The sequence below is a fragment of the Fusarium phalaenopsidis genome (assembly GCF_050370095.1).
Source record: "Fusarium phalaenopsidis strain FUZ10S chromosome Unknown contig_32332, whole genome shotgun sequence".
NCBI classification, from domain to species: Eukaryota; Fungi; Ascomycota; class Sordariomycetes; order Hypocreales; family Nectriaceae; genus Fusarium; species Fusarium phalaenopsidis.
The window spans coordinates 1927974-1940680 of NW_028145391.1; the positions used below are offsets into that span (position 1 = coordinate 1927974).

The following is a 12707-nucleotide window of genomic DNA, read 5'->3' on the forward strand; positions in this document are numbered from 1 at the left end:
ACCATTTCAAGGTTACACAGATACTGCCCAAGTGACAGCGGTTATAGCTAAAAGACATATCAGCCTAATTATACACTTGACGAAATTCACTTAGGGCGTTGTCCAGATATCATTACTGACATCCTGTTGATGCGAAGCATCGGTTTCTACTGCACAGCCGTAGAAGAAGCTTTCATTTAGGTAACCAAATATTGCACACGACGGTTTCAATTGGTGCTCAAAATTAAAGGCATGTAGATGGAATTGAGCCTATTAACATCAAAGTGAAATGGGGTTGATGGAATTGACGCACGTGACTTCAGCATCCCACAAAATTGGAGTGAAAAATGGAATTGATCGCCAGCCTGCCTTTTGGATAGAGTTAGTTGAGGCAGGAAGGCAATGATCGCATTACTGATGTAGCCGTAAACTTATTGCGATTGAGTTATTGAGATATCAGGCTTGGGTTTTGAGCCTATTTTGAGCGTTTTTTTACTGAGATTATATTGGGTTACTTTGATCCCCTTTCCGAGTGATATAAAGTTGGCATATTATTTATTAATTAATAGTTCTATTCTATGTTGTGGCGTATTGTTAGCTCGTCTTTGTATAACCGTTTTAGTTCCAATTAGCAAGTGGCATGTTGCTGCACCTAGAAATCCTCCCTAAACAAAAGACCTTACGGAGTAGGACTGAGCACACGAACCGACACAGAAATGCAGACTTTGCAAAGTGAGTCCGAGCTAGGGTTAGATAGGCGAGACGCATCTGCTCCGTCGACCAGATGTGAAAGGCAATTACTGAAGCTTCCTCCAAAGGGCATCACTTACTCTTCCCCGGAAGAAATGAGACGAGAGCTCGTTGAATTTGCCCGGTCGCAGGGCTACAGCATTCGTACTTGCCGATCTTTTCAGAAACTCTCTAGGACCACGGGGGACCCAGTTGCGAAGAAGAGGCTTGTTTAGCAATGTAACCGCGCGGGGAAGGGAGGCTGTGGAGGTCAAGATAGGCACGAACCAATGGGAAATAAGATACAAGAAGAACGAAAGCCAACATATTCATAATCATGGACCAAACGATGGACCTGGCGTACAATTTGAAGAAAGAAAGCAGATATGATGAAGCAGAAAGATTTGCTAGTTGTATCCCTAATCCAAGTTCTATGTCTGGGCGAATAGCACAACTCTTTGCGTGGTATCTACGGTTTCCATGTCTCAACCACGGATCGATCAAGTCACCTTGAACGTATGGCCGAGTCAACATTACAGACAGATCGGGATATCAATTCCTTGGAGATAACAGACCGATCAATCACCCATGCGTACGATGATTAAAAGTTAGAGTCCGAGGTTTGGCTGAGGACATCGCATGGTGATCCCGTCTCTTACTAGGTTGATTATCCTGCCCTAGAGTGTGGAAGGCTACTTGATCTATCTGTGCAGGAGAATTCTAGGTTGGAGAGGGATGTGTTCCCGCTGACGGGATGTCCTCTTGCAAATAATGCGCCTTTGTGCCGATGATGTGCTGGATTAACTAGATGGAGACACTGCTAGAGGGAAACTGTGCTAAGATCAGCTGTATTGATGTCCTTTGGGACGTGCCTCAGCGGAAACTACTGTAGGGCTGGTTACGAGTAGAGAGGTGCCTTTTGGGGTAATGAGTACGGAAAAAGCTCGAGCATGTTGAGGCTCCGATCCAAGAGGCCTTGCAGATGATCTGAGCAAGGATCTGTACGGCAGCGATTGTAGATAGTTTAGCTCAGCACGTCCTGTGCTCCTCCAGGACACTTCTGGGGCCTCACGGCCCCCCGGACGAAAAATACACAAACAGGAGATCGGTCCCTAGCGGTCCCTCGAAGGCCTTTCGGAATGAGCCTAACAAGACGAGTTAAGCAGAGGACATATAGTGAGAAGATATAGTGAGAAGATATAGTGAGAAGATAAGGAGAGAAGATGCCTGAGTAGTGAGTATTTTGATCTATGCGACGGAAAAGTGGACCTTGACGGGATTTATTGGGCAAACACAAAGTCTGACGACTCTCCGTAGCTCATGCCACTGTATTCGTTTCGTGAGGCGTCAAAGTAGGGTCTTCCTTCTGCGTCAACTCCTTGTGAAGCACCGCTGGCACCGACCCAGCCTCTCAAAGGTGTAGGCCATGTCGTCAGCATTGTTCCAGTTAAAATTGGCCGACGCCGTAACGCCCACAACCTAGAGGAACTTTGCCCAGACGCCAACTGACCCGCGCGTCGAGCGACCCTTGCCAATAGACCACGGTGTCTTGTACGTATAGTTAGTTTCCATCCCACGAGGGATGGCCAGAGGTTGTCCGCAGAAGGAGCCGGGGTCTCGAGGATTTCGCCAGATGTGGCCGAGACGAATTACCTCGTCTAGCTCATAGTCAAGATTTGGTGCTCGTGTGTATGCCAGAAGTTCCTTATTGCCCATGTTGATTCAAATTTTAGTAAAAAAATCAGTGGATTGTAGTGTCGGCGGTGGAGCCAAGTGAGAGATCAAAGGAGATGATTTCAATCACGCATTTATACCCGTACTTGAGAAGCCGGGTTCACGTTTTGAAGGTTCATGGAGGCCTCACCTCGCTCACTAGTGAGCCATTGAGCGATATGGCTGAAAGCCAACCAATTAGTGCTAGAACAAGACATATCGGTTGAGGCTGTGACCAAGCGAGGCAGGGGCTTGGCCTATGTCAAAGCTGAACCTGGTTTTCTTGGGCGTTAGCGTTTTTGTTTTCCAGTCATGGAGATACAAGCTATTTTGAGCTGGAGTTCTCCAGCGAGAACTCAAAGCGTTGTAGGTAGCCATGACTATAAGGGATGCTGCTGAACCCAGTTCTGGGCTTACTACCAAGCCAGCTGTGGAGTACCTGGTTGATTGGGACCAGAAGAACACGGATGGGCTTCTCGTTTGATTGAGTAAAATTGACAAGTATTGAGTCAGTGCAGCCTAAGACAAGACGAAGTAATCAAGCTTTTGTGTACCAATGTCTGTTAGCCCTGGCCATCGACACGTTGGAAGGTGTCCTCGGGATTGGCCATGTCGATTGATGATTGCCTAATGTCCCTAGCTTTGCAAAGATGGCAAATTTGAGAGTTTCCAGATGACTTTGATACTTTGCGATTATTTGTGAAGCAAAGCGATGTGATCCCGACTGACAAGCCAGCCAATCTTGACTGACAGAATCAGCCTCGTAAGGCCCGTTCCAGACATAGCACCACCCTTGCCACCTTCATTCGGCCACTTTTAGCCAACTGCATACACTCACTTGAGCAGCCTGGCACGCCAGTCAAGAAATAAATGAGACACCAGAATAAAAGAGAGTATAAACTAACTTGGCTAAAACTTAATAAATAATTTTAAATAAATATATTAAAATATTGAGAAATATATTATAATAATAGGAGGACTTTAGAATTCTCTTATCTGTTTTTCTTTTCTTTTATTAATTATCTTTAGAGCAGGATTCGCTAACGTGTTTGTGCTGGTGTCTCGTTTTTCCCTTGGCCTGCGTGTCTGGCTGAAGTGAGACAACAGCCCAACCAAACCCAGCCCCAGATCGATAGTTCAGTCGCACTAAGCCGCCTCTAGTTCGCCGCGCAGCCATCTTCTATATGAGGTAAGTCAATCTGCACGTCTTCAATATATGGGCTTCTAGACTCCAGCTCTCGTGGATCAAGTCGTGTGTGATGGTCAGTTGAAGACAGGCAGTCCGCAATAGTGCCGCTTCTATTACCCCATTTAGCTGCTCTACGCTCAACATTTAGCTGGAAATAATAGGCTAGACTTTTCTGCATGAACCATGAGAGTTGCCACCGTTTAGAGTTACGAGCGAGAGGTCGCGCTTTTATAGTAAGAAGCAAGTTTCCGGCTGCTTTCGCAAACATCAACTTTCTGTGTCACTACCATCCAATCTGAACTACTGGAATCACCAAACCAGCAACATGGGCCAGGCCATTACAAGACTTCACTCTTCCATCAATTTGGCCGACGAAGAGGCAAGGGCAAAGGCGAAGCAAGACCTCGATGTACTTAATCAGTTGTGCAGTTCGAGTCTGAACGAATTTGAAGCAAAGCTTGACGCGTAAGTACTGAGATCCGCCCCACCAAAACGACAGCAAATCGCTCAACCCTCACAGCAAGTTTCTGAATTCGAATTCAACTCAAAAAGTAGATGTGCCTGGCATCCGAGCCCTTCGGAAGACGAGGTACCACAACTTGATAGTCAAGGATGAGGTATGCGATCAACCATGCGATCCTTTCAATAAAATGCTAATGGAAGGTCAAGCCCAACAATAGCATCGGTGATGCCTTCGATGACTTCTTCAGCACCGGGACTGGGTGTTCCAACACTGGAGACGCCGTCAAGGAGGGCTTCAAGGTTCGTTCATCTTCATGTCCCTTAGACGTTCACGCAAACTACTCACTAGCTTCGCAGAAGGTCGTCACCTCTGCTCTAGGGCCTTTTATGGAAAGGACCGACGTCGGGCAGCACCAAGAGGAGAAGTATTTCATTTACGTGATGCACAACGCGGTTATACGTCTCGATGTCATGGTATGCCATATGTTTCGCCGCAATAAGCGAGTATGAGTGCTCACAAATACTAGCTGTGGCGCTGGAACTTTGCCGGCAATGGCTTCAGCGATAAGTACGAAAGCGCCCTGGGCTGTGAGTCTTTCCATTGCGCATATTCAACTACATAACTAAATCTTCCAGATCTCGTTTGCACATCCGTGGTGGATGTATCCGCGTTGAAGACGAGTGAATTTGTCTTTTTGATTAGCGAATACGGTGGTGAGTTAACATGTCACTTTCGAATGCCATTGACGCCATACTGAGGATCGCAGGTGACCAAGAAGAAGAAATCATCAAGTATACCCAGAAGATGCAGCAAATCTATGACGCTGCCCGTCGAATGAAACTTAACCAAGCTTCCAGGGAGAGACGAGATGATGAGTAACATGAGATTGGGGCTTGATAGCCAAATCAGATGCCGGCCAACTTGTAGAAGCGTGGAGAAGCAGCATGTGTATCTTGCAGGGGGAATCTCGAACCATTGTGAGATCATTTTCATCAGTACACCTAATCTGATATCTTAATTCTTACAATGTCTCGAGATGTTGGTGTGGATTTCAGACAAACCGGCAATTGAATCAATACCAGCGCCACCACGCAGCAAGTCAGGCCTATCGTTCAAATTTCGTATACAAGATAAAAGGGTTCCATAGAAGGAATTATTCCTTGTAAGTATACTGGTACAGGTAGTAAATAGTCTTTCGTACGTGGTCTTCGCCCATGTCCAGATCCTTGTCAGCCAGGATACTCAGCGCAACGTCACCGCCATGTCGGCCCGTCTATGCATGTGCCCATGTGGCTCAACTTGCCCTTTGCAGAATGTGAAACTCCTAGTAGAAGGGGGCGACAATGTTTGCCCGACTGAGTTAAGCCTATTTTATTAAGTACAACCTAGGTTAAAGGCACTCACTATCGATACTTGATAATGAATCACAGATAGTTCCATAAAGACGATTGAATGAAAATCATAAATGGCTAGGCATGCTTCGATACGGGTGCTATTTATATCGCTTCGTTCTCATACATTATGGAACTCCACAAGACACCGTCTACCTCGCTCAAGACTCCGGCTTGCGCTGGTTAAGAATAACATCAATAACCTTGTGGTCATCATAAGTGGCAACAGTCCTCTCGCACAGGGTTTCAATACGCTCCTTGCTCTGCAGACCATCCGGGCAGATGAGCCAGATGACGTTTGTCATGAAGGAGCGTCGGTACTCGATCATGACCTCGGGATCGTTGTGGCGGTCAAACTTGGGTCCGCCAAGACGGTGCAGTGTCTCGAGGTAGTGATCGAGAATCTCCATCTCGTGAGCTCGTCGGTCCTCGACACTCAGCATAGCCGTCATGTGGTAGACGACGTCGTGGAAGCAGGAGCCGAAGTGGAAGGCAGACCAGTCAAGGAAGCCGATTTTACCATCAGCCGTGAAGTAGATGTTTCCAATGTGCGTGTCTCCATGGAGGAGAGTCCTGAACCGGGGATTACGCTCAGCGTAATAACGGTCAAGAGCTTCGTTGCACCGTGTCCCATCCATGAGGTACTCGGGCAGCTTAGGACGACCAGGCCTGCGGACGACCTCATCCCAGGGCACGCACATGAACTTCATGGCTGGGTCATAGTTGTTCCATATCCCTATCTCCATGTTAGACATCTAATCAGTACAGAAGAAAGGGGGGTTTCCTACAGGGGTGATCGTCCTGGCTCTGACCCCAGTACTGCGCGTGAAGACCGGCTAGCTGCTCAACACCATTCTTGACCTGCTCGACTGAGTACGCCGCGACCTCTGGGGGAAATGTGCAGCCCTCGCTCGCCAGGTCATTCATGATGGCGATGCCCTGCTTCTCACTCGTGCCGCTCCACCATCCCTTGGGGAAGAGCATGTGGTGAACCGATGGCGCAACCTTTGTGAAGAAGTCGGCCTCGCGCTGGGCAAGGCTGACGGTCCAAGGCTGAGCCTCAATCATCTTGGGATCGAAGACGCCCTTGACACAAACGTGCGTTGGCCTCTCCTCGCTGCTCTCATGCTCGTACGTGATGGTGTAGAACAGCTTGGATGCCGTGCCCCAGATGTTGCGCGTGTTCTCCACAGATTTGACCTCGTGGCCGAGCTTGGCTCCGAACCATTCGGCCGTGAGGTCCGAAGGAAGGGCGGGGAGCTGCTTGTTCTCTGTTGTAGACATACTGTGCGTGTTTTTTCCTGGTGGTGTTTCGTTGATGGATGGGATTATGAAGGTGACAGTGACCGAGAATTAGCGAGCAGCTTCCAAACCAAATTCTGGTCTATTTAAACACGTATCTCGCTTGGGGCATGATCAGCTTGTATCCCGGTTTGGAGCTAGGAGCAGATAATAAAACTCGAGGCCATGATCCAATGCTGACCACGAAACAATGCGTCGTAGTTGATGCAACCAGCCAAACTCCACCGGCAAAAGGGGGTTGGGAGTCTCGCACACTGTGACGACTTTCTAACATGACTCAACCCATGTAGCCTCCACAATGTGTAAGACGAACGTGTGGATATCCAGGTGTTGACGAGCCTATGAGGGGATTCTAGGCGGGCTCGCCTGCTGGGTAGCTGTCAAACCATTGCGTGGTAAATGCAGGCACGAGACCACGGTATTGCTCTCCCAATGAGAAGCGATCCTAGTGCCCAGGATGCGGTTTCAATGCAACCTGGACCCTAGTTACCAATGCCGTGGTCCGCATAGCAAGGGTCCTACGACTTGTCAGACCACTCAAGGGGCTCGCAGGTAGCATTCGGTAGTTAAGAGGGAATACCAAGAGTCCCATTGATCATCCCTACGGACCGGCTCGCCCGGCCCGTTCCCAGCCCTAAGTCGTATGACCAACGCGATACAGAGTTTTTTCCGAGGCCATGCAGGGATCTAGACGATTCGAGTGGGTGTCGTACCCGACCCGTTTGGTAGCCACTGCGAGACAGACCAGGACGATGCCTTGGGAAAGAGTGGGATACCATATCCTTGGGGGTTCGCGGTGAATGGCCGAAACGACCGTGATACCTCGGTTGAAAGACTTTGCAGCCCCCCTAGTAACAAGGTTTTCCCATGAGGAAAGGATTTCCAATGAGGGCATTCACTTGGACTCGGGTGACCCAAAGAGGCGTAACAAGGGTCCTCTGGCGGACTCGTCGGGATCCCCTTTGGGCCCGCCAATGCAAGCCCTCTACATGTTTTCTCCAGTCAAAATGGTGCCGGCCAGACCAGACGGGAATAAGCCTCAAACATTTGTAACTCTTGGCCGTTAAGATCTTGGGTCCCAGTACTACACCTCGAACCTCGTTCGTCCCGCCGCCACCACCGAGCGGAAAGTAACGTTGGGAGAAGAAACAGGTAATGATTTACACTCTCTGCCATTGGGTCGAATCCCTGTGGGTGACCGCTCGAGAAGATAGAGAAGGAGTCGATTCCCGTTAAAAAAGTTTTCGTTTCTTTTGGGTGCTTACTTTTGGGCGTGGACCAAGAAGTAATCATGGCCAAGGACCTAGCCACGACAGTCTATGAGCCCATCCAGCCTGAGGGCTTGGCTCTCGTCCTGTTGGTGGTGACCATTGTCTTTACGATTCTCTCAATTCTAATTGCGGGCCTGCGTTTTTGGGTCCGTATCTCACTAAACGCCTTTGCTGTCGAAGACTGGTTGATGCTTGCTGGCCTGGTAAGTCTTGAAGAACTCTGGCTTGAATTCAACTGACCCTTCAGATTCTCAACATTGCACACAATGCCTCGGTCATTGTTCTCGCGTACAGCGGCATCGGGTCCCGCGACGACGTCATCACCGTCGGCATGCAGTACAAGATAGGTCTTTGGACCATCATCTGGCAGTTCATCTACGTCCTCGACGGCGCAATCATCAAGTCGAGCATCATCTGGACCCTCCTCCGACTCGCCAAGGACCTCAACAAGATCTACACAAAGGTCCTATGGGGCCTGTTTGGCTTCAGCTGGATCGTCTGGCAGATCTCGTGGCCTGTGGCCATCTTCCAGTGCAAGCCCGTCGCTGCGGCATGGGGCGAGCCAGGAGACTGCACCTCTGGGCAGACAGTAATCCTGAGAGTATCCTACTTTGTCTCGGCTTCCAACATCTTTACCGATATCAGCACCGCGCTGGTGCCCATGTTTCTGCTTCGTCGCCTCCAGATGCCCAAGAGAACCAAGCTCATGACCATGGGCGTCTTGTCCCTGGGTGTCTTTGCATCAGTGGCCACCACCATCCGTATCACCTATACTTGGGCGTATACCGCACCTTCTGGAAGATTTTGTACAATTTATCGCCCCCTTATCGGGAACAGAGCTAACAATACTTCAGATGAGATTGGCAAGATCGTCTTGCTTACAGTCCTCGAATGCGACCTCGGTATCATCGCCGGTTCCATGCCCATGCTGCGCCGTCTCATCCGCAACCTCGCCCCCTCGTACGGTTCAAAAGACAAAACCCCCGGACGATCTGGCGACGTCAACCTAGTAACCATCGGCGGCACCTCCGGTCGACGAACCCACGTGAAGCTTTCGAATGGTGGCGCCAGCAGGAACGACGACCACGAAAACCACTTTCAAGACAAGGAGAGCAACGATGACGACGAGTCGACCCGTCGTATGATACATATTACCCGTGAGGTCGAGCAAGATAGCATCTCAGGACAGAATCTGCCTCGTAATCATCAGGTGGACGTTGAGATCTCAGGGGGGGACAGACAACCGCCAAAGTCGGATCCCGGCTCGGCACGGAGCTGGAGGCACTAGATGCATATAAGATTCTAGTAGCAAGCTACAAGAGTTGAAGAAGGGATGTAATTGTATTGATAGAAAAGACATTGGCGCTTTTTCACATGGAAAACAAAAAGGGGAAGGGCTTAATAGGCAAACTAAATCAGGGGGCACTCTGGCAGTCCAGGTCACGAATGTAATACGAATGAATGGCAACCTTCAAGTCCTCGTACCGCAAATACACTGATCAAGCCTAAATGAAACGAATATGTCCAGTTGATAACAATATTTGCGTACTTTGGCGACGAAGCTGAAGAATGTGCAGCATATTCGACCAACGGCCACACCATGCAGTCGGAGATACACAATTGCTGGCCCAAGGCAATCTGGAAGGGCCAATATTTCGTCAGTCTTTGATTGCAGACTTGACACTCTCTTCCAAACTGATCATCGATATTCCCAGCTCGGCAATCGTTGCCAAGGCCTTGGGACTCATACCCGTTGTTGGTGATCCAGTGGGTTCTCTCTCAGGGAGCGGGTCACAAGAGCAACATAGTTGTTTGATACGATGTTCACATGAGAGAAACTTCAACTCAACATAACACCCTACCATACCTGTCGTTCTGGTAGTCCTAGAGGGACCAAGGTCTTGGACATGACACTTGGTGTTGAGTACTCGGCGATCTGTGCTTGATCCTCCCTGAAAACAGGCCCAAGACACAAGTTTAAATATCTATCAACCACTAGAGATCCAGACCCTCAACTTCAGGCTCACAACTCTTAAGCCGTCACTATCCTCCAATAGTAGGTATGTTATCCCTGTCAGGCTGCTCTGATGCCCAACTGGGTCTCTTTTGGCCTCATCGTCCAACGGGATGTTGGCTTTGCATGACTATTAGTCACTCGCGCAATTGGGGGAGGCGGCTTGGAGCGGCTTTACAAGCAAGGGCTGGATCTCGAAAGCTTGGCAGCTTGGGTTGCACGAGCCAGGGGCCGAATGTGATTGGCGACGATGTGAACCTATGTAAGTATACTACAAAGGCTCTCTCAGACATTCTTAGGAAGCCGAGATGCAAAGTTCAAGTCAGGAATGAGCACTCTGGCCTTTTTATAATGTTAGTAAGTGCCCGATTCCTCCCGATCTCGGTACCAAAACCCGACGAAACCAAAAAGGGCAAAAAGAATGAGTACCAGCGTTTCTCCACAGGGGGCGCCCCCATTCCCATACCCCGGAAGGGCAACGGGAACCGGGCGTCTAGACCAGAGTGGGTATGGGGTTGGCAACAAACCCCAAGTTTCTCTTTGTCAGTCAAAATGGCACCCCAACCGAAGTCTAGATCACGAACATGTGAGGAAATCGACAAATTTGATCAAGAGCGGTGTAATGCAGCAAGTTGCCACTCCTTTCAAATCTGAACCGTCCAATCACCGGGCCTCCTAGCCTCCCGAAGGCCGGTCTCGGCTGCCAGACCCGATCCCTGTGTTTCTCTACGGTCGGGACGCGAACTAGAAGCGCGGGGGCTCCGTTTCGGGTTATTATTTTGCTAGCTCTGTAAAGGGAATTGCATCTCACTTCCGATTCACTCCGCATTGTTGAGCCAGGGTATAGCTTACGATCTTGACTTGGTGATGGGTTGAGATGCTTCAGGCCGAGCATCAGATCAGAAACACCAATTCAACACCAATTCATCATGCAACATGCCAGAAAATCATGAGAAACAACCCCCAACTTCTCTAATAAGCTTATTTGCAAAGGCGAGCACACGGACTTGCTCAGGCATCCTCATCCAAGATCGCCAAGATCCGTGGCAGCCCACTAGTGCGGCTCATTGAATCTCACCCTGTGTCCTAACAACCCAATTAATTCCCTAGAATTCCACCAACTCGAACCTTTTCGGCTAGCGTTGCCTTTTTTGAAGCTTAACCGGGAGACTAAGCACCATTTACGTAACTCCATGTGTAGGCCGCCGGCCGAGAGAGCAGGCCGACGGCGGGAACAACCTCCGGCCATGTCTGTGGGTATCCAGCTTCTCAAGATTTATTTCGTTCCCCCAAGACCATTCTTCTCCTATTCTCTCCGCAACTTATAGTATCTTACCAGCTGCTCTGTTCTTCTCTCGCCGTTCTGTCTCTTCTCTTGTCTTCTCTGCGTCAACTCGACGATCCTTTCGCAACCATGACCCACTCGGTATCCTCGACTAAGAACAATGAGAGCATCCAGATTACGGCAGAGGCCTATTCTAGGCCTCCGGGCGAGAGAATCGGAAACCCGGTATGGATAAGCATGTCAGGAGCAAATATCGCAAACAACTAATAGGGTTGCCCCTTACAGGCTCCCCTAGCTATGGGCGGTTTCGCTACTACACTACTCACACTTTCGCTGTCCATGATGGGCTTCCGGGGTGTCTCCCTTCAGACAGTCTTTGTCGGAAACTTGTGCTTTGTGGCGTGTGTCGGACTGCTCATTGCTGCGCAGTGGGCAATGATCAAAGGAGACACATTCACATTCACGGTTCTTACAGCTTTTGGTAAGTCCATCATCGGCAGACACAGTTTCCATTATGGCGTGAGCATTCAGTTGATCTCTTTGGCCAGGACTCTTCTACGGCGGGTACGGCGCGACTCTTATACCTTCATGGGGCATTATCGACGCCTATGGAGGTGCTTCCAACCCTGAATACAACAACGCACTCGGGTTTTTCGTCCTAATCTGGGCCGTCTTTAATTTCTTTTTCCTCATTGCTTCAATTCAGCTGTAAGCGATCGACATGCTCAGTCGTCATTGGCTTTTGCTGACATCAAAAGTAACCTTGTGTATATTTGCATCTTTATGAGCATCGAGCTGTGCTTGATCTTTGATGCCTCCTCTTACTTTTCTCTCGCCGACGGCAATGCCGCTACTAGTACTGCCCTCATGAAGGCTGCTGGTGTTTTCGGTTTCATCGCCGGATTGCTAGGATTCTACTGCGTCCTTTACTACCTCTGCCAGGAAGTGCTCCCCTTCAGTGTCCCCATGGGCGACACTTCTGCTTGGTTTCAGGCTCGACGTGAGAGGAAGAAGCTTGCAGGCTGCCACGCTTGATGTGGTTAGTAGACGAGGGGCATTTACTCGTTGCCATCATTCGAGCATTGGACCATGGAACGGAAACAGGCCATATATAAAAGTGAATTTTAGTTATAGACTTGATGCGTTTATGTATGCATAATTACTAGGGACACATGTCGTAATTCTCCATTTCAATATTGTCCGTATTTTCATCTAATATTTTATGGGGTTCATGGTTGTCAGCAATACAAAAGCGGCAGGTGTTAAAAGTTCTGGGGCATTGAGTCATTCGGCAAGTTGCAACGTTCGATTAAACAGTTTTCCTTGTCAGGGATAGTCCAGGTGCTTGGTAAGCGAATAAGACTACAAAGC

At 49.2% G+C, this 12707-nt stretch overlaps 4 protein-coding genes across 4 annotated transcripts; 3 read left to right on the forward strand and 1 right to left on the reverse strand.

Annotated features, from left to right (window-relative positions):
- Positions 1-3935: 3935 nt before the first annotated feature.
- LRP88_13595 (uncharacterized protein) lies at positions 3936-4952 on the forward strand (the record flags this gene model as incomplete). The annotated part of the gene is made up of 7 exons (XM_083249955.1): positions 3936-4075; positions 4131-4227; positions 4280-4372; positions 4430-4546; positions 4600-4660; positions 4709-4786; positions 4840-4952. 7 exons carry the CDS (start codon positions 3936-3938, stop codon positions 4950-4952), a joined length of 699 nt encoding a protein of 232 aa, XP_083094289.1.
- A 673-nt stretch (positions 4953-5625) lies between these two features.
- On the reverse strand, positions 5626-6748 carry LRP88_13596 (kinase-like domain-containing protein; the record flags this gene model as incomplete). The annotated part of the gene is made up of 2 exons (XM_083249956.1): positions 5626-6200; positions 6253-6748. 2 exons carry the CDS (start codon positions 6746-6748, stop codon positions 5626-5628), a joined length of 1071 nt encoding a protein of 356 aa, XP_083094290.1.
- Positions 6749-8057: 1309 nt separating this feature from the next.
- Positions 8058-9325, forward strand: LRP88_13597 (uncharacterized protein; the record flags this gene model as incomplete). The annotated part of the gene is made up of 3 exons (XM_083249957.1): positions 8058-8183; positions 8285-8843; positions 8892-9325. The coding sequence occupies 3 exons, from the start codon at positions 8058-8060 to the stop codon at positions 9323-9325; spliced, it is 1119 nt and encodes a 372-aa protein (XP_083094291.1).
- Positions 9326-11465: 2140 nt separating this feature from the next.
- LRP88_13598 (GPR1/FUN34/yaaH family-domain-containing protein) lies at positions 11466-12371 on the forward strand (the record flags this gene model as incomplete). Its single annotated transcript, XM_083249958.1, has 4 exons — positions 11466-11561; positions 11622-11817; positions 11885-12044; positions 12095-12371. 4 exons carry the CDS (start codon positions 11466-11468, stop codon positions 12369-12371), a joined length of 729 nt encoding a protein of 242 aa, XP_083094292.1.
- Between the last annotated feature and the right edge of the window lie 336 nt (positions 12372-12707).